The 21,855-nt window shown below is 37.2% G+C and overlaps 1 protein-coding gene across 4 annotated transcripts; it reads right to left on the bottom strand.

Moving 5' to 3' along the window:
- Positions 1 to 4,486: 4,486 nt before the first annotated feature.
- LOC107745009 (liprin-beta-1-like) lies at positions 4,487 to 19,248 on the bottom strand. Of its 4 annotated transcripts, none has more exons than XM_016558845.1 (25): positions 19,059 to 19,248; positions 14,810 to 14,891; positions 13,788 to 13,993; positions 13,078 to 13,167; positions 12,793 to 12,906; positions 12,548 to 12,658; positions 11,829 to 11,921; positions 11,290 to 11,407; positions 10,466 to 10,527; positions 9,935 to 10,019; positions 9,423 to 9,496; positions 9,011 to 9,084; positions 8,588 to 8,639; positions 8,007 to 8,166; positions 7,722 to 7,860; positions 7,505 to 7,636; positions 7,268 to 7,418; positions 7,060 to 7,171; positions 6,279 to 6,367; positions 5,884 to 6,003; positions 5,667 to 5,792; positions 5,398 to 5,586; positions 5,096 to 5,254; positions 4,899 to 4,964; positions 4,487 to 4,813 (listed from the first exon to the last, which is right to left on the bottom strand). In XM_016558845.1, the coding sequence occupies exons 2-25, from the start codon at positions 14,871 to 14,873 to the stop codon at positions 4,736 to 4,738; spliced, it is 2,664 nt and encodes an 887-aa protein (XP_016414331.1). In that variant the 5' UTR covers positions 14,874 to 14,891; positions 19,059 to 19,248; the 3' UTR covers positions 4,487 to 4,735. The 4 variants fall into 4 exon arrangements, with proteins under 4 accessions (XP_016414331.1, XP_016414332.1, XP_016414329.1 ...); XM_016558846.1 differs by having other exon boundaries at positions 7,722 to 7,851; positions 19,059 to 19,247; XM_016558843.1 differs by having other exon boundaries at positions 11,808 to 11,921; positions 19,059 to 19,247.
- Between the last annotated feature and the right edge of the window lie 2,607 nt (positions 19,249 to 21,855).

Consider the following 21,855-nt stretch of genomic DNA (forward strand, 5'->3'; position numbering starts at 1 on the left):
TTTTTTTGGTTTTAAAAAAAAAAAAAAAGAACTTTTTTTTTTCCCCCCTTGCTCCAGCCCACCTGTCTCTCTCGGACCTACGCCTGCACCTCGCGCTCTACATTCCTCTCTTGTACCGCCCCAGGTACTTTATTCAGTTAGTCCGTGTTTCTTGTGGCTCCGCAACCAGTTTGTTTCAGGTCCGTGTTTCATGTGGCTGTGTAGCCGGTCTGTTTGTTCGTCTCGGTCTCGTTCTGAGTCTTCGGTCTCTGCGTTTGCCACCCCAGACGTACCGCCCCAGGTACTTTGCTGTTGCCACAGCTTTCTTTCTGTCTTTGGTGTGAGCCCCACACACCAAGGTGGGATTTGAACCCATGCCTCTACCGTAACCTTGTCCGCAACCAATGTGTATTTAGCCACTAATGCCATCGTAGCTTTCACGCTGAGAACTGTTGTTTGGAGCACTTTGTTGGATTTAATGACAGCAATTTAACATAAGCAATAGTGGGATTTGAACTCAGGTCTCCAAGATGAAAGCCCAATGCTTTATCTACTGAGCCACCAAGTCTCCAGAGTTATTTAGTGTTTTGGATGTGATTATAATATTAATTTTGTTTGAAATAGTGCAGAACAACAGTAAGTGTGGGGTTTGAACCCAGGCTTTTGTGAATGATGGGTTAACACTCAACCACTGAGCCACACATTGGTCTTTTTTGAAGTTTTGTTTAACAACAGCATCATTAATAATTTAACATAAGCAATAGTGGGATTTGAACTCAAGTCTCCAAGATGCAAGTTTAACACTTTATCTACTGAGCCACTGAGTCTCAAGAGTTGTTTGGTGTTTTGGATGTGATTTTAATAAAAAAAAAATTGAAATAATGAAGAACAATATTATTTGTGGGACTTGAACCCTGACTTTTATCAATGAAAGTCAAGCACTCATCCACTGAGCCACAGAGTTTGTGATGTTAAGAAGTTGGTCTTTTTATGTTTAGTTGAACAACAGCATCATTAATAATTGAACATAAGCAAAAGTGGGATTTGAACTCAGACCTCCATGATTAAAACACAACGCTTAATCATCTAAGCTACTCAGTCTGCAGAGATGTGCTGATTTTTGGAGAGCTCTGTTTTATATGATGACGTTTTATATGATGAAAAGCAATTACATCAATACAATTGTGGGATATAAACCACACAATTTTAGAAACATATCACTATGCACTGATCCACAAGTTTTAAATGTTAATAAAATAAATAAATAAATGTAGCTACGTTGCAGCAACAATTAAACACATTAAAGTGGGATTTGAACTCAGGTCTCTAAGACAGAAATGCAAAGAGTGATCTTTTGTGCCACTGAGTCTGTGGAGTTTTATTTTGGATGGGGTGTTATTGAGAGTTTTGTTTTATATGATGGAAAATTTCAGCAATTGTGGGATTTGAACTCATGACCCAAAGATTAAGAAGCAAAGAATTATCTTCTGCACCACCGAGTCTGCAGACTTCTTGAATATTTTGGATGGGATTTTATTGATAGCTTTGTTTTATATGACGAAAAACTTTAACGAATGTGGGATTTGAACTCAGGATTCTAAGACAGAAATGCAAAGAGTGATCTTTTGTGCCATTGAGTCTGTGGAGTTTTATTTTGGATGGGGTGTTATTGAGAGTTTTGTTTTATATGACAAAATATTTCAGCAACGGTGGGATATGAACTCAGGAATCCAGGATTAATACACAAAGATTTTACTCCCTGCACCACTGAGTCTGTGGTCACTCTTGACAGGGTTTTATCAAGAGCTTTGTTTAATATGATGAAAAGCAATTATCACATCAGTATAATTGTAGGATATGAATCACACAATATGAGAAATATATCACTATGTGCTGAGGCACAGAGTTTTTGTAAAGTTTTGCATTCTTCATTACATATTTGAGCCAATAAATTTAGCTACAGCTTTGATTACTGCAACAATTAAATACATGTTACAGTGGGATTTGAACTCAGATCTCCGCATTCAAAACCCAGCGCGTTATCTTCTGAGCCATGGAGTTTGTCAAGGTGACAGGTGTTTTGGACAGGATTTTATTTATTTAATTTTTAATGTATTTAATTAATTAATTTTATTATTTATGTTTCATCACCACTCATCTCAGTTTGATTAAATCATTCTGAGTTTGAGCCTTATATCAGGAAAGACATATCCAGTGGGCTGTGTTTGTTATTTAATTTTACAGGGGAAGATGATATGTATTGTATTATATTGTATTGCATTAAATAAGCTGCTGTGGGCAATTTATTCAAGCAATTTTTTAACAAACCATAAAGTCTGTCAGATGTCAGAACCAAATGTACAAACATTCATAATTGTCATTAAGAACTTTATTCAAAATCAAACTGATAAACAAACTCGTAACATGCAAAAACATAATCTGCTTATTTAAATATATTTTATTTATTTATTTTAATTAGAAACTGTCTGCCTGTGTCGAGTGATCCTACAGACATTGATTAGCTGCTTCAGGTGTTTTGAATCAGGTTGGAGCTAAACTCTGGAAAGTGGCTCACGAGGGAGAGATTTTAGAGATTACATAATATGTCAACTGTCATTTTTATGCCGGATTTGTTCAGGTGTATTTATGATCAGTCCCTCTGACCAGTCAGTGGGCCATGGTTTAACCTGTATTTAAAGTGACGCTTGTCTTTGTCTTTCTATGTAGATTAGTTAGGCTCACTTTCCAGCTTGTTCCTCACTCATCCGGGCGATGGATATATTTGCCTCCTCACTGTCGCCCTCTTCCATCCATTACCTCATCACACATCCAGAGTTCAGATAGAGACTCAGAGCAGGATGTGGATTGGGAAGCTCTCACTATCCAGATGCTCCTCAAGGGGAGCTGGAGAATCCGTTTTAATTCCGCTTAACCAATCAAGCATTCAAATAAATGCTGCTTGAGTCCTTAAAAAAACACAGAGACAACAAAAATCATTATAATAATAATATGTTTTATTTTTATAGAAATTGAGAAGCAGAGAGATAAATGAGTTATTTAGAGAACAAAGTGAATAGATAAGTTTTAAGTTGAGACTTAAAGGTCTGGAGAGAGGAGGCAGCACGAATATTATGGGGCAGTTTATTCCATCGCTTAGGGCCTATAATACAGAAATCCCTACCACCCACCGTAGAGAGTTTATACTTGGGCACAACAAGCAAGTTATCATTGCTAGATCTGAGAGTCCGTGCAGGAATGTATGGTTGCACTAACTCAGCTAGGTATTGAGGTGCGAGGCTGTGACTGGCCTTATAAATTAAAACTGAGTTTGAACTGAATACGTTTGGCCACAGGAAGCCAGTGAAGTTGGTGAAGGATGGGAGTGATATGTGCAGATTTTTTGTTAAATGTAAGGGCTCGAACAACAGAGTTTTGTACCATTTGGAGGCGATTAATAACTTTGGCAGGTAAGCCGCTATATAAGGAGTTACAGTAATCCAATCTGGAGGTTATAAAAGCATGGATAATAGTTTCAGCATCTCATTGTTTAACTGTGAACAGACATGGTACACATTCATTTAACTAAATAAAAACAAATACAGTCTTTTACCTAAATTAAAGAATCTTGGAAGTCCTTTTTTTTCTGTATTTTATGTTTACACTTTGACAATGTGCTTTTGAGTTCAACAACATTTAATCAGTTTTACTTCATCAACTGAGAGCTGATCACATGCATTTAGCTAAACTCGTGACAAAATATTTGATTTGTTGTAAAATACATGAAATTTAAATCTAGGATTGTCAACCTTGTCATTTTAATTCATGAATGCCGATACATTTGTTGACCACAGGAGGGAGTAGATGACTGAGCCTGCTGGAACTGTAGAAACTGGAGTGGTTTTCCATCCGCTGGGTGACAGCATGACGCTTGTTGTGACATGTGTAGAGCGTTTAGCCTGAAACTTTTGTTTTTCAAAGTTTTCTGCCTTTCACATGGAAACTATGGAAAGACTATGAGATTTTCTTCTTGTTGTTGCGTCATTATTTCTTCTAGTATGTTGTGAAACTGGTTTCACTAGTTTTTTTGTAATGCATTTTTTTAAGCTTTGTCAGTTTCATGAACATGAATCACTTTGCATGATGGTGAGCAGCTGCATTAGCCATTGTTTATAGATTCATAGATGATAATCTCCCATTTGAACAAACCCAAGACAAACAAATAAACAGTCTAAAAATAGAGATTGGATCTGGGGGGAAAAAAAAGGTTTAATTGAATTTCTTTGACTTACACATGCATAAAACAGTACATAGTAGTACATGGTATTCACTGATATGGTTATAGTATAACAATATCAAGATTTTGCAGGCAAAATTAACAATTTTCCCTCCCAATAAAATTATGTAAACGTCCAACTAGAAAAGGATGAAAACATGCATCAAACGGTCACATAGGAATATAGCCTAGAGTATAAAAGAAAGACAATAAAAATCATTAAGAACTAACTGCCGTTTTGATTTGTCATCTTTGGTTTTTAGCTTGGTGCAAACACTTATAAATACTGTTTCAGTTACTGTATATACTGCAGATCCTAAACGAATAAATAGCATTTCATTGAATTAATATACCATTGCATTTACTGTGTAATTCTTTTGAGTTTCACTGTGAGTGGAGCTTATTGCTTTCATACTAAAATCACAGTAACTTTCAACTTTTCAAATTTCACAGCTACAGACTTATTGTCAAGTTCAAACAATCTTAGTTGTCATCTATGGTGCTGGTTTCAGGTGAATGGGATGATGCTTCCATGAAGAACTCATCCTCTTTTAGCATGCTCTGGAGAACACATGAGGAACTGAGGTAAGAACAAGAGAGACCACAGCAGATACAGTACAGCTGGAATATTGTGTGGTTGTCTTACAGTCAGGTTGTTGATTCCTTCCGAGAATGCACCAATCTGTCGCACTGTGCCTTCAGAGTCCTCCATCTGCACAACATCATTTAAACAATCTAACAATAATATCCAACTATGACCAGAAAACTTATTAAAAACTAGCAATTAAAATATGATTCACAATTTTAGCTGCATGGCATCCTAGTCAGTGGAATTGTCCATACCTGCTCCAGTTGATCCAAGCTGTCCTCATATGCGCAAAGGCCTTTATTGAAACTGCTGCTCTGAGGCATCTGCACATCCATGGGGCAAACATACTCTTCCATCTCCTCCTGTCGCTTCCGCCTCAATGTCCCAAAACTTCCAAACGACAGACGTCTTGGCTAAAAGGAGGAGAGGATGGTAAAGGACAGGTAAAACTTTATCAGCATGCTGTTGTTAAGTTAATAAACAGCTGTTTACAGTTGTATTCCACATATAAGTGGCATTCAAAGATCCACAGGCACCCTTACACACAGTTACTTGCCTTAACTTTGGCTGTAGCTGTCAGGACGGTGTAATCTGGGTTTTCGAGATACTCCTGCTTCAGCCTTTGTGCCTCTGAGCCAATCAGAAGATGCAAGTTGGTTGCAAGGTGACGTCTCAACAGAGTTTTATTTGGTGGGATGTTAAGAAGCAGAGCCATTGTCTCAACATTGAAGCGAGGCTCTAAAACCTGAGAAACGCATATAACAAAAAAATGAGTAAAAACAACTTGAATAGAAACTTTGATGTCTTCTGCTCCATTGCACATACCATTAGGCCTCCGTGGACTCCACTTCCTCTCAGGTTGGGTGCATACTCTGCTAGATCCACTGAACGAAGCCACTCCATCACTCTGTGATTGGTCCATTGACAGATTTCTGCTGGCGTGGGATTATTCTAATCAAAGGAGAAAAAATACAGCAAAAATCAAAGTCGTATTCAAAGTGAATGGAGCTAAGTGTGGTAGTATAACGGCAGGGTGTGCTACCTCTGTTGGTCGGCGACGGAGGCAGCTGGGGTCATAGCAATTGATGCGTAGCACCTGAATGGCCCTCTTAATACTGAGATGGTGAAGCACACTGCCCACTTTCAGTCCCAACAGGTCATCCTAACCAATGATATCCAGAAAAAGTCAACCTTAGTATTGTGTTTTCCACAAAAAAATTAAGCAGCAAAAACCGTTACCAACACCATATCAGCATATTAGAATGATTTCTGAAGACTAGAATAATGGCTGCTAAAAATGTAGCTTTGCTATCACAGGAATAAGTTTCATTTTAATTATATATATATATATATTATATATATATATATATATTAAAAGAAAAGGTATTGTAATATTTAAATTGTAATTATATTTAGAGTTATTTATTTGACACCTACCACAGTCATATAGTGAAGCATGCGCCCATCCACTCTGCCCTCATCAAACTGAGATTTATACTGAGGTAGGCCGATGTCATCCAGCCATCCTTTGAGATAATTAGAATAATAATATTGGTACTCGCACTTTGTAATAAAATGGTAATGGTGCAAATAACATTTGTAATCAACCGTATTCAGACATCTGACTTAAAGCGATAGTTCACCCAAAAATTTAAATTGTCATTAATTACTCGCCCTCATGTCGTTCCAAACCTGTAAGACCTTCGTTCATCCTCTGAACACAAATTAAGATATTTTTTTTATGAAATCCGAGAGTTTTCTGACCCTGCATAGACAGCAAAGCAACTGACACGTTCAAGGCCCAGAAAGGTATTAAGGACATCGTTAAAATAGTCCATGTGACATCAGTGGTTCAACAGTAATATTATGAAGCTACGAGAATACTTTTTGTGCCCAAAGAAACCAAAAAATAACAACTTTATTCAATAATTTCTTCTCTTCCGTGTCAGTATTCGCCACACGTTCAGGAGAGTACCATGACTCTCAGTTGTCACATGATCTATTTTAACAACATCCTTACTACCTTTTTTGTGACTTGAACGTTGCCGTCTATGCAGGGTCAGTCTAATCTAATCTAAATTTGTGTTCCGAAGATGAACGAAGGACTTGCGGGTTTGGAACAACATGAGGGCGAGTAATTAATGACAGAATTTTCATTTTTGGGTGAACTATCCCTTTAAACATTTTAGTTAAAAAAACCCCCCAGATTGTTACTTACGAGTAACCCAGTTGTAGTCCAGTTTACCCATGGCATCGTCCTCCTCGGAGCCCAGCGACTGAAGAGCCAGCTGCAGTTTCTTTCTGTGTAGAGGATGCCTGATGCCCATGTCCTGAAGCAGAGACAGAAATGTCATTCATCACACACAATAACCTAACCTTACAACTTAAGAAATAAAAGTATGTGCATGCATATTTGAAAATGTGACCTTTTCCAAATCATGCTGAGACGCCTTCAATAATGTCTGTCCAGAGCTGATCCACTGCTGAGCTTGATTTACATACAAGTCCAGTCCCTGGTTCTGCAGCCACTCGCACACCTGCTCTTTACTCCAGCGTGAAAATGGGCTGTCCAGCTCGCTGACAGTGACATTTACAACATTACATGTTGATGTGCATGGAATAAAATGAAACGAAAAAACTTTTAACAAACAAACTGTATGTACTTGTTATTGCTTCGCTGCGGATCACGTGACCAGCCCAGTCTGGGTCCCGCTGTGGCTCGAACTCCCCCTCTCCTAAACGCTGACTCTGGAGAATCGTCCAGGTCGTCGGAGGTGGACTGACTTCTCTTCATTCTGATGCAGGGATTATAAAAGTCAATATCTTCATTTTAATAGACACTGGAGTTTATTGTGAATATATTAAACACATTAAAAAGACCTTCCAAATAACTTCATGATCCCCTTTGATTTCTTCTTTCCTTCAGGCGAGTGTGTCTCTAATGCTTTTGGCTTCTGAGTTTGCACTCCGGCCAAATCCAAGTGCTCAGTCCCCTTACGCTCTCCTTCAACTGCCAAGCCAATATATAATCAATAATTCATTAATAGGAATAGGCATTAAAACTGCCAAGAAATGTGCATACTTCATTTCATATGTTCATTAAGGTCAAACTTTTGCAGTTTTTAAATACAAAATGTTTTACAGAAAGTGTTTGGCCTCACTCACTCAGATTGGGAGCGGTGCTTGTCATCTTGTTGCCTCTGATCTTGAAAAAGCCACGTCCGAAAGAGGAACGTGTTTTTTTAGAGCCAAAACTCTCATTCCCCCCTGAGCTGGGCTGAGTCGGGGAGATGGATGGAGAGCCTCCATTTTTACTGGTTTCATCCTAAAATTGTACAAGCAAGTTGCAGTTCTTGGTTAAGATATTTCAGTTTTTGTTTTGCCAAATGATTGGGTATAAACAGTTCTAATTAAAAACGAATTAGATGCTTAGTTATTAGCATCATTTATAAAAAGTGTCCAGTGCAGCTATGAAGTCGTTTTATTATAAATAGAGCTTTTTGTCAGGCTCATGTTGATCTAATTTTACAATGAACTAGTAAAGTGTGCTGGCTTGGGTGATGTGAAATGCTGTAGGGGGAGCCATTGTGCTTACATGAGAACAGTGACATTACTGTGTGCAAGCAGAGTTTTTAACCAACATGGGGTGACAGAAACCTTAACCTACATATGCAAATCTCTAACCTTTTTACAGGATCTTATTAACATATCGAATTAATAATTTCTCATATAGATTAAGTCGGTACCTCATTATTGCTTGTCAAACGAGACCTTTCAGGCTGCTGTACTTCAGAGACACTGAAAAAGCATAAGGAAGAAATCAAAACGATCACAAATTTAATAATGTAATAATAAATTGTAATAAAAATGAGCAATAAAAGCACAAATCCCTGATATGGAAGATATGATGAATTTTATCAGTTTTTTTATTTGTTAATTTTAAAATTCTTATGTTTACCTTAATTTCATAAAACAATAATGTTACATTTTTAAGCCCATTGTGTACTCTATTCATGGAAAGTGCCTGAAAATCAATACAGCTTTGAATATAGTCAGTTTTATCTATTTTTTCAATCTCAACTTTGTTCCCCAACCATGAGAAATGCTTGAACGTCAATATATCTTTTGTATGAACAGTTTAAATAATAGTGTACAGTAGGCAAACAGACCTGTCAGTGGTCTCAGCTGCAGGTTTGTGTGTGGTCACTTCAGGGAGCAGCGCTGAACACGGAATGAGCGGAGGCTGTGTGAGAAACAACAACAACAACACTGATGGATGCGAGTATGCAAGAGAACAGCAGTGAGAAAAAGTATCTTCCCTGAGGAGTCAGATTTCAATGGACAAGAGGAGCAGGCAGTGACCGGTCTGAAATGACCTGAAATCACAGGATGCTGCTCCCAAACAAAAACAACAGAGACGTTCCCCGTCAAAAAAAAGGTTATGGTTAAATTGTTATTCTGTCAGACCATCACAATGAAAGTACTGCAAGGAGGGGGTCTAAAAGGAAGTCTGAGGAACATCCTGTGTACATAAACTGTGTGTGTGTGTGTGTGTGAGAGAGAGAGTAAGACCCTTCATACTTCATCAGTTTCCTCTGTGGAGACCATCTCGGTGTCACACTGCCCTTCTCTTGTGTCCTCGTCCCTGGGTTTGTCTGGGAAAACAGCACAAGTCATAAGACAGGATAAATCAGCCAAGCTATTAGACTGGGATGCAGACAAAAGCTTTCTGGGAAATATTCTTGGGATCAAAATATTGTTTTGCCTAAATGTCAAAGACATCAGGAAAAACAGACACAAGCGGTACTGATTAAGCAATGAATGTCATTTAAAATATTACTGGAATCAAGTTATTTGTAAATGTAGAGAACTGCTAAAGATAAGTGGTTTTACATTATAGCAGAACTTATAGAAATAGAAAGGCTCACATACTTATTTTCAGAGATTTTTGAAAGTCAACAGGTTTAAATTTTGTGTCAAGGAGATATTGTTTTTAATTGTTTATAGTGTGCCATTGCAATATGAGCATTCGTTTTTCTCAAAAGGAAATAATAAACAGAAGACGACATAAAAATGTGCCAAGGACATCTCACCTTTTGATGCCTGCACGGACATCACCATATCCTGCACTCCCTTGAAACGGATCAGAGACTGCTGCAGCTCTTTTATCTTCAAATCCTAAAAAGATTCAGATTAAAACTATGTAAAATTGATTATCATATGAAATACAAATTAATAATTAAATTACATTTTTATACTTTGATAAAAATATTATTATTATTTAATAAATTAAATATATACACACAAACACAGTAATACTGTAAAATATGTAAAATATTAAGTTTACACCAAAATAATAGCTTTTATTTGAAATAACATTTTTGGAAGCTTTTGGTCAATTTTATGCACACTTGCTGAATAAAAGTATCATATAAAAAATCCTTTTGACTGGTACTGTCTATATAATATCTACTTCTACATGTATACATCTTGGCAAAGACTGATTAATTAGAAAGATTACGGAGATGGTTTAATTAGAAACCAAAGTATGTGAAATAATGTGTGTGCTGGCAGGTGGTTGATGTGATCGTCACAACAAAATAGCAGGACATCATATTGGTTACCTTATCTTCATTAGCTGCATTCAAAGACTCAACAGCACTCCTCATTCTCTTCACCTCCATGTCTGAACACACAAAAACAACTCCAGAAATAATATCTTATGGCATACAACAGCTAAACATTTCAGAACAAGACTGGGGCCTTTGATACATTTTTATGTCTCTGGAATCACTAAAATAAACATCCCAGAATCTGCATACTCGTCATTTTGGAAGTAAAGATGATTTGCAGTCAAGAATAAATATTGTGAGACAATTCAAGCACATCTAGCAAACCAGAGTTATAAGAGAAGGGGAGTCTGCAGCCAAAACCAGGTCACCATCAATCAAAAAGCGTGTCTAGACGTGTAATACAAACCTTCATATACCTCATACATTCCAACACATTTTTTCTTGAGCTTACGGTGTGTGCTGGGATAGTTTCTCCTTTATAACGCAAAAATGTTTTTGTTCCTGTGTCATGCATTTAAGAGTGGATTTAATAGCTGCATAATGTGTCTGTGCGAGACTCCCTTTAGATAGTGTTCACAGTGGAGTCCAAAAGTCTCCGACTAGTCACGTTTTCCACTCATCCACCATATTTATGCCAATCAGCATAAACAATGATGGTGAATACAAAAACACATAAACAGATATTATAAAAAAAACATTGATAATTGATTTTTTTTTTACAGCTCACAAGTTAGAATAAACCAGATCAAATCTCACATTTACATACGTAATCCACAATGCACCTTCAGTCAATTACTTCCTGTACATTACTACATTATTTTAAATTAGATTTGACTTTGGCATGTTGTTGATAGAGCAGAATGTTCATATTGTACCTTTCTCTCTGCTTTGTGACCGTTCTGTGTTTGGAGCTTCTGACATGGCCTGGTCCTGAAGTCTTCTAAGTGCCTGTTCACTCTCCTCCAACTGCTTTTGTAGTGATATCAACTCCTCCTAAACAATAAAAACCACAATTAACACTCCCAGGACATTCCAGAACTAAAAATAAGCATGTGCCGACCCAAGATTTACTTAGCTCAAATTTACTTATCTACTAATATAGCATTATCAAGAAAATAATGGGAAATGCCATTTCAAAGTATGCAAGAAACAAAACATCAAGAAAAAAAAAATCAAGAGTAAGAGACATGATTTTTCATGAATCTGTCCAGCTATGTGAATTTGTCCTGATTTGAGCATGTGGATAAAGTTAATTAGCTTGGCACATTCCAGTGGCTAGTCATGAAGGTTAGGGTGAACTACACAAGGATTTCTCTGTGTGGTTAAGTGATTCATAGACAAGTGCTTGCTGTTACACTTCACTGCTGTTAATCTTATGTTGTGTAATTATCACCTGACCATGAGGCACTCGTACTTTGGAAGAGTTAAGACAACTCTCATACTCTTGTCTCTCGTCCTCCATAGAAGTCAACTGAAGGCGCATGTATTTCACATCGTGATAAAGACCCTAAGAAGAAAGACCATGATATCTAGAAGTCAAAGAGTCAAGAAGAATTTTGTGACTTGTAATGCTAAATGCTTTGAGTTTTGTTGGATGAGTAGGCCAAAAAATACCTCAAAGACACTAACAAAGTGGGAAAAAAACACTGAAACTGAGAACTTAAAGTTAGACTTAAATGAAATCTATATTTTCATCTAACACAGAGGAAACCTAGCCCATTCTTTTGGTCCACTGTGGATTTCTGGTTTCTGAAACTTAAACTCCCCTTTGGGCTCATGCAAGTGAGAGAAAGCTGAATGGGTCCAGTGTAGTCTGGACTTAAACGGGGCAAAAAAAGCTTTATAACAGGAAATGGCTCTGGCACCCTGTGTTTTGCTCTCACCCTCTGCTGGATAAAGCTGGGGGCTTAAGCAGCAATGAATGTCACTATGGAAACCACAGGGTGGTCAAACCATAATAGCCAGGTTTAATATCATTAAATGTTCAGATTGTCAGTACAGTTCATTCTGTTCTGCATTCAGAGCACTTTTAAGGTTCTGATTAATGACTGGAGACTGCAATTTATTAGGCTTGTGGGACTCTGTGCCCTATGAAATTTCACAGTGGTGATGGTGCAAACATGTGCTCCTTACCTCACTTTCTCTGCAATCCCCCTCTGCAGCAGCTAGCTTTAGTTTCAGACTTGATACCTCGGTCAGCAGTTCCAGTTTCTCCGTCTCTAAAGCACTTCTGCTAAGCAGCTCCTACACACAATTTACATATTGGTTTACATTTTTGGGATATCTATTCCTTTAATACTGACCACTCTTACAACAATGTGTCTTAAATGCAGTGCACTTCTGTTATTGGACATAAGCCTATAAAAGAGATCACACACCTGCTGTAGTAACTCTTCTGTAGCATTCAGTTTCATGTGGTGTTCCTCAAGGCTCGAGTCTAGGTCCCTTATTTTTTCTCCTTGAACTTCCACCTGGTCTGTCAGAACACTTAACTGGGGGATCAGAGTGGATACTTATTGAGTTGTGTGATGCGTGACATTTATAATCTACAATTGCTGCATTCAAACTGAAAGGTAATAGGAAAGCAGAGGCACACAATTTCAAATCGGACAAGAAAATCCCACACAACCCACAAAGTCTCTCGACTTGGTTTTACAACTCACCTGGAGCACTAGACATTCTTTTTCACTTTCCAAGCGAGAGAGTCGCTCCTGGTAGACCAAATCCCCTGCTGCAGATCCATGGCCATTGGTCTGGAAACATAAACAAATCCTCAGAGTGTTACATGTAGTTGTATTCTACATTAAACATACATGGAAACACATTTCCAAATAGACACACCAGATTTACTGGTTGTGTGGTGTGACACATATTGCATTTTTGAAATAGAAGGCTCTGAACAGGCAACAAAATGCAGTGAAATGAACTGAAATGACTATATTCAGTCAAACGCCAGTGGGACCTGAAAAAGAAAATCACATGCTGCCATCAGTGAGTCATGTGGGGTTCATACAGATGATACTCTGCTATATGAGATGCATGTGAAAGTTTTGCTGCCCAGGAGTGGAAATTTCACAAAGCAAATATGCTTCAGGTTAAATATGGAAAAAGGGGCCGGGGAGCTGAAATGTGCTTAATCCAGATGAATCATGACTGGAGTTAAGGATGGAAAACGCAAAGGGAGAAAATCTTACGTTAGACTTACAGACAAATACATTATATGAAAAACAGTCAATAATATTTTCCTTAGTAATAGTAATTTTTGCATCAAACCGCTTACAAAACTTCAGCAAAAATGCAAATATTATTTTAAAAGAAACTTTATTAAAGCTTCCTATTTTAGCCCACCAATTGTTTTCTGATGAAAACCCACCAGTCGACTTTGTAGCCACTCCATCAGACCCTCAGCTGTGGTTTCAGACACCTGACTGCGCAGACTCTCCTTTTCCTCGGGATCCATCAAGTCCAACGCAGCCCTCAGGTCCTCCAAGAGGTGCAGCACCCGAAGGCTGCCCAAGAATGGTGAAGTTGGTGACTGACAATCAAAGAGGCCATTGGTGTAATTCATAGCCTTAGAACCTGAGGCAAGTGCAGGAATGAGGATCAGTGAAGGAATTTTGGGATGAGTCAAAATTACTGGGTTCCATGTACAATTGAATGAATAGACTGCTATATAGTGCACAAATCGAATAGACTACTTCTATTGTTATATTTGTGTCATTTTTTTTTAACTGTGTGACCGTGACTGTGTGGTTGTATTCCCTAAAAATGAAAAGAAAATGAGAGTGAGTAAATGATTATTTCATTTTAAATGAATTATTTTAAATTGAATTCTTGGGTGAATTCACTTTAAATCTGCATGTTTTGCTGTAGCTACTTTCAGCACTTTCCAAAACAAAACACAGGTTGGATGATTGTGACCACACTGCTCGGGGTGGCTTATTGTCAGATAATGTAAACAGTGGGACGTACACTTCCGTAATTACAGAGTGAATGGAAGAGCATAACCTTCAAGAGACTCACTCTTGCTCCAAGCAAAGACATTCATTTTTCTCTGATGCATCCCTGATGTTCCCAGAGATGGACAATATTGTGGTCGCATACTGAATAAGCATTAGATTTCATCAGTGCTGAAATAGTGGAAAAGCCTTGTAATGTCGCTCACTGCGCATACTCTCAGTTCTCACAAATCTGCAGAAGCACTCACAGTGCAGATTTATTCTCCTTGCAAGTTTACGTATGTGCATTGACCCTAAAAATTCTTTCAAATAATTTGTGTCTTTTGTTTTTAATAAATGACTACACTGTTGATGACTGTGTAAAACTACAAATAAACAAAGAAAAGATGATAATGAATAATTTTTGTACATAGTATTTTTCATTATTTAGTTGTACCTGCAATGATGCCATCCATCTGCTCCAGAGCAGCTGCCAACATTTCACTCGCATCGCACATCATGATCACCTTTCTTGAAACCTGCAAATGTAACATGTAAAGGTAAGCAAGGACATTGCTCTAAAAAATATTTTTTTTAAATCCTGCTTTCCATCTGTCTGATGTTCTCTCTCCTGTCTGGCACTAGTATGAGGCGTTTCTGTCCCACTATGTAGAATGGGAGGACTCATGTGTGGGATAATGGCATGATTCTCCCAGGATTTTTCTCCACTGTGCGTTGGAATGCTTGGAATTCCAGACCTTCAAAACAAAGTCCCACAGGATTCATGTCCAGCCAGTTACTGCCACTGGTCTACATCTTGACAGAAGCTTCCCTTCTCCACCCACCAGGTTGGATCCCTGAATTAATATTTCAAAATTTATTTATATTAGCAAGGCAAATTAAATCTTATAGACGGCTATACCTCACTTAACAACACATGTCAAAACATGCATGAGCAGCAGCTCAAATTTGTTTACAAAAAAATCATACCACAATCCTTAAGGTATGCAAGACAGTGTTGTTACTGTTAACTAAAAATAAACTATTAAACTATTAAAATAATTTCCAATAATTCAAATAAAGCTGAAATAAATTAAAATTTAGCAACTAAACTGAAATAAGCTGAAATAAATTAAAGCTAAATATTAAAATGATTTACTAAATATAAAAAAAAACTAACAAAAAGGGAAAAAATGCTAAAATGGAAATTTAAAAATAAGCTCATAAAATATAAAGAAATATTAAATTTCTTTAGATTCTACAAATATTAAGAAATAATACTAAAATAACACTGATGTAGGAGGAAGGTCAAAGACAATATTTTTTTTTGTTTAAAATGTATTATATTGCATTTACTAATTTAACCATGATATTTCAAATTCTAATAAATGTTCACATTATGAATACTTTAACTTGTAGGCCAATGGATGTAAAAACAGAATACATTGGTCTCAAGATATCCCCCCCCCCCGACACCCTTTTGAATGTGTATGGATTTCACAGCGGTGCTATAAAGGGGGATGAACACAAATTTAAAGTTTTACTATGCAAACTACCTAAAAAAATATCAAAACTAAAACAATACAGAAAAAATAATAGGGAAAATACAAACAAACAACTACATCAGTTGTTTGATGGACAACTAGTAAGCCATACTGACTCATCACACATAGGACTACACTGCTGGTCACAATTACAAGCTAAAACAGTGGGGTATCCGACTTAATTTTGTTACAGACTGCAAGAGAGCTGGAACTCTCAACAACTAACACAGAGGTCTTTGTTTGTCCAGTTACCACCGACCCAGAGAGAAAGAGCACAGAAACAAGCTACATTCTCATTCTAACATGAACCTATTCAATTATGACCTTATCTGATCAACGACGACCGCAGAAAGGGCAAGACCAGCCCACATCACTTCACAGTTTTTATGTAGCAAGAGGAGCAGACCAAGGTTTTGTTTATGGATATTAGATTTCGTCGGGTCAATGAGTCCTTTGTATACATCGCTTGTTCCAAGCAAATAAAAGCTGTTTTAGAGCCCAATGACCACATCAAGCTGCTGACCACAAAACATCAACCAAATCCTCACCGAAACTTCAATGATGAATGAAAGTGCTAAAATAAGTTACAATCTACTGGATTTGAACTGACATTCAGATCCATTACCACCTGTAGAAACACTGGCCAAAGTGGAGGTCCGCCCAGCTTGAAATCCACAGGTTTTCCAGTTACTTTTGGCAAAGAGAAAACGTTCTCCACATCCCTGGAGGGAAAAGGAGCTGTATTTAGTCAGCTGCCTGCATCACTTCCTATGGGGAAGCCCTGGATATCTGGCAGTTTCTCCAAATAGTGCAAGTAGAAAGTCTGAAAGTGAATATTTGCTTACTTCAGAAGAGTTAATCAGGGATGTAATTTGACCAGTTTAAGATTATGAAATCAGAAATCAATTATATGACTCTCAGATCCTTCATACCATATATGATTATGTGTCATATAATCTGCATGGGAGCAATTTGGGGTCTTATATATATATTTACCAATGATTATGTTCATGTGCTCTATACCTTTTCTGCGTTCATATTCTGACCCAACAAAAGAAACTAAGCTCAAGTATGACACACATATTGTGTTTCCATCCACTCTGATGAGAACCAGCTCTGATCTGTTCTTTTCACGGATATTTTGATTTTCCATTTCACGAAGCCTGGACGGAAAACCATATGGATAAAAGCGAGCCCCTCGTGATAGTGTGGAGTGATCTTTGGCTCCAAGTACACTTTTGAACAATACTTTCCAGTAGTAAACGCAACAGATTTTAATCAGTCGCAAATGGACTGAGGAATTACATTTCCATACGGAAAGAGGGGAAAAAGCAGTCGGGTTGACTTAATTGGCTGTATATTTTGTCTCAGCCAGAGGCCCTATGTGTACCATGCACCAATCCCTCCATGACCCAAATGACCAGCTTCATCGAGAACCTCCCCCTTCTCCCAGATTCCTGAAAAACTCCTCCAGATGTGTGCTCCCTCTCACATACCTTCACAATCAGCACTTCCTCCAAACATAGATATCATACATCCCGCCCTCAGGCCAAAGCACTGTCAAGACCCTCGTGCAAATTAATTCAAGTGTTTTACTAGTAAATATACAATAAATCAGCAGACCGCATATTGCCTTAAAGGGATGTTAACCAAAGCACTGTAGGAGGGACGGTCGTGACTAGCTGGCTTGGTGCCCAGACAGGCCTACCAGTACAAAGGTAGAAGTCGTTTTGATTTATTTACATACTCTGACATTGGCCATATGTGGAGATAGGGGATGGAGTGGGGGTAGTCTGAAAGAAAAACAACCCACTGCCCGTGCCGTTATCCAGGCTGAGCCTCGTCCCAAATACACCCAATCCCTCAGACGGATCGTGCTACTGAGCAATACGCTCTACAAACACACAGATCTGACACATATGTGGCCCTCGGCATTAAATAAGCTTCTAGTGGCGAAGTCCCATCCGCTACTACTAATCATTCGGCTGTATGTTGGAGTGTGCAAGTTAAGATTTCTGCATAGAAAATTTTGCTTTGCTTTGAGTTCCTGAATGAAAGTAAAAGCATATCTCGTATCACTTGGTTTGATAAAGTGCTTTTGAGCAGCATTCCTCTTAAAGAGGAGTGAGCTGTCAGCCGATAAAGACCAGAGACACATCACTCCCCGTACATCAGTGTTTCCCAACCATTTATGTCTAACGTACACCCACAGGCCCATCAGTAAAGCCCTTAAATCGACAGTCCAAAAATGTGTTCTTATTCACTTTGCTTCTGTGACTCAACCCTGCACTTACTGTATGTGATCACATGGCGTATGATTGCTTTGCCTTTTTATCCCAATCACAACAAAGTTACGTAAACATCATTAAAATTTCAAAAACAAATGGCTGCACTGATAATGCTTTGATTCTGACATTTTGTAGCTTGTCTGTGGTTTGCTCAAATGAATACAATGAAGGCATCGGAGGACAAGATAGGAAACATGTGGAGGACAAGATAGGAAACATCTGACACACACTTCAAGCCTGCATGGGAGCAATTTGGGGTCTTATATTTGAAGAATTAAAAAAAAAAATCCCTGATGTCATAGCTGACCTTTTCCCACTGTGAAAGGCCACAGTTCCACCCTGGAAGTTACAGTAAACAGAGGATATACTTACAGCTCCGGGTTTAAAGCCTTTACAGCACCAGGTTAAGACGGTCCTTTTACTTTGTGTGCACAAACGACCAACTTCAGATTTAGGATTCATTCACACAACCAAAAGTCACACCCACAAGCAAATTCAGCTTCCACAAATTCACAAGAAAATAAATGTGATATTGTCCAACAAAAATACACATTCACAAGTTAAAAAAAGAAATAAAGTTACTGTAGCTCATGCCCGAAAATACCATAGATCTCTAGTTAATCTGTTATAAAAGTAAAAAAAATAGGGATTTTGTACAAATGCACTCATAAAATGTAACATTTATTTAAAATCTTTGAAGTCTAAAAGTATAGTTAAGAAAAAAGACAAAGAATGAGTAAACAGAAGAAAAAAAAAACAAGCATAGAAACATCATTCTGACCATCTTAAAACGCGTAAACGACTCTCAGGTGCTATACAGATGAAGCACATTATCAGTGTTTAATCGCTGTTTCAAATATCGTAAATGGCTTACCTTCTAATGTAATGAGAGTCCTATCGTTATTTGAAATGATAAACTTCCTTCAGCAGACGTTTGTGTCCGAAATCAACAGATATTTCCGAGCGTCCCTCATATTAATGTTTTCAAATGAAGTTGAACGCGACTCCTCCTCAGAGAGCAGCGGCAGAACTTTCGGACTAAGTTGGGAGTTGTGCGCCCAAGTGCGCATGCGCCTGCTAAACCAATCACAACCACAAAACCATCCAACATCATTAATTACCTCCACAGAAAACTCAGTAAAAACTTATATTTTTACATGCACGAGCCTTCAGTGTTCTATTAAAGATTGATAACAATGCAATAAAATAATACCTCCACAGAAATTTAATTAGTGGGAAGAATATAAAAAAAGAGGGCGTGTCGTTCAGGTAATTGGTCAGGCATGATTCCAAAACAATAATCATCTAATTAAACTATTCACTATGTATTTTCAACATCTGTGAAAGTTTCTTTCTCATTCTCGGAGTTCTCATTCAAATTAAATTAAATTAAATTATTGTTGCTAAAACATATGCGGCATATCACGTGGTAGCCTGTTTATTTCTTCTGCTCAGACTAATCGCCGTCGTTTGTGATTGCCAAGGACAAATTCAATTAATATAATTTGTCATTTAACTTTTAATTAATCTATATATCCCTTTGTTATAAGCAGATTGATATTTTTGGACTAAATAAATAAATAATAAATAAATAAAATCCTCCAGTTAGAGCTTTTAAATCCATTGCGTTTACTTCATGTTTTGCTTTATAATAATTTTCATTAATAATTCATTATTAAATATACAATGCTACGAATCAAACAAAAAAGTGACATGATAAAGTATATGAATTAACACGTTTACCTATGTGAATATGCACAAACTAGTATTATAATATAATGTTAAGTAATGCTTGTTGATGTTAGTAATGAAAGTTACTAAAAAGGTTTCCAAAATGTTCTTATATGAAGTCATCTGCATAGAAGCAAGTAAAAGCTCCCGGCAAACGGATAAATATCGCCCTCTTGTGGATATTAAATATTTTTAATATCTTTTTTCAATTACAATATAATGTCAAGAATGTTATACAAGTTATAGTACACAATGTCACCACATTTCCCATTTAATATCCTCATCTTATTTTTCCCTATTGTTGTCTTCATTATCACATACATATTATTTTCAAACACTTCACACTAGATGGCAGGCAAATGCTAGCTTCTTCTTTTTTTTACCGTAAAAGTTTGATGAAACAGCTGTTTGTTTCTTCCTGAATTAAATTCGTTAACTTTATACATATGTGACTGCTATTAAAACCATTATTTACTAAGGGATCATATCATAATTCAGTTTTTGTATTTAAGTTATGCCTTGGATGCTCAAGGTTGCTAAAACGTGACCCTCTGTCACCAGAGTGTTCGAACATTGTTCACTGAAAAAAATGATACTAATTTGTTTTTAAGGTAAGTGGTTGCAAACAATTTATTTTAGCTACATTTAATTTAAAAAATATATGTTGAAAGTTAGTCAACTAAATTTGTTTATTTAAATGTAGCTAAAATAAATTGATTGCAACCACTTACCTTAAAAACATTTAGTAAATTCAATGAATCATTTTGTTCAGTGTTCTTCCTGGACAGACCCATGATTTTAGGATTTAAAGAGATTTGCTGGTCCATCTTTACAGTCCAACCCCAGTGATTTATTGTCTCAAGACACTGAAAAACAGCACAAGTGAAGTTACTTCCACTAACCTGTAATATCTGGTCTATCTTCTCTGCCTGTTGGATCGAGGCAATTCTGTGTCCATGGCAACCAGGCTCACGGGGAATCATTTTAGTCCCTTTTCCTCAATGGCACAAACAACCAACTTATTTTGCCCACTGGGGCAAGAGATATACCCTGCTTGGGTCAAGTTGTCACTCTTGGAAAAGTACAAAGTGTACTGTGAGGAGGGAAAAAGCTAATGATTCTGGAGAATACCAATATAGAACTTAGTATTCAAAATAACTTCCCTCATGAATCCCAGCAATGTTGTGTGGGCAGAGGTATTGCTGAATTTAGCCCAAGTAAATAGAGGCAGATACCCACCAAACAGTACTGAAAATCCTCAATAACAAAGCGGAGGCATTTTTAATCCAACTCTGAATGAAACCAAACCAGTGACTCACTGTGTCCCAAGAACACTGAGAACTCACATTACAGCAGACACCCCACACCGAACCACCAACATAAAGGGGTTTTTATGTAATAATTTTCCCTTACAGGTGTCCCAGTCACAGAGATGAACTTTGTTTATTTCATTCACTATGTATAAGGACACAGCACGTTAATTAGCGGGAAGGAGACCAGCAATCTCTTTCTCTCACCTGGGCAACTGCATGGTACCACTCACCTCAGTGCATGTAAGACTGTCATTTTCCCAGAAATAGAACACTTGTCCGATGCCTGTGAATAAAAATATACACACGCAGTGGGAATGAAGAATATGCACAGAAGTCAAGTGCACTGAAAGCAACAACTAATTTATTTGTGCAAATTAAGCTATTAATAGCATTTTGTTTATTTCATTATTATTAATGTATTATTGAAATAAAATAAAATAAAATAAAATAAAATAAAATTCTTTAGTGCTGTTCAAACATTCAGGCAGTGGGAATGCAGAATGCGTGCAAAAATCAAGTACACTGAAAGCCACCAATAATATTCTTTTGTACAAAATGAGCCATTAATAGCACCAAATTTATTTATTTTATTTAAATTACATTATTATAATAAAAAAAATAATAAAA

This window comes from Sinocyclocheilus rhinocerous, unplaced genomic scaffold (assembly GCF_001515625.1).
Source record: "Sinocyclocheilus rhinocerous isolate Xijiao unplaced genomic scaffold, SAMN03320098_v1.1 scaffold2032, whole genome shotgun sequence".
NCBI classification, from domain to species: Eukaryota; Metazoa; Chordata; class Actinopteri; order Cypriniformes; family Cyprinidae; genus Sinocyclocheilus; species Sinocyclocheilus rhinocerous.

Coding starts and splice junctions, on each gene's coding strand:
- LOC107745009 (XM_016558843.1), bottom strand. CDS start 14,873: ATGATGTGCGATGCGAGTGAAATGTTGGCAGCTGCTCTGGAGCAGATG. Junction 7,172..7,267: donor CTCAGCATGATTTGGAAAAG/GTCACATTTTCA, acceptor TCTCTGCTTCAG/GACATGGGCATCAGGCATCC. Junction 4,965..5,095: donor GCTTGGATCAACTGGAGCAG/GTATGGACAATT, acceptor GATGTTGTGCAG/ATGGAGGACTCTGAAGGCAC.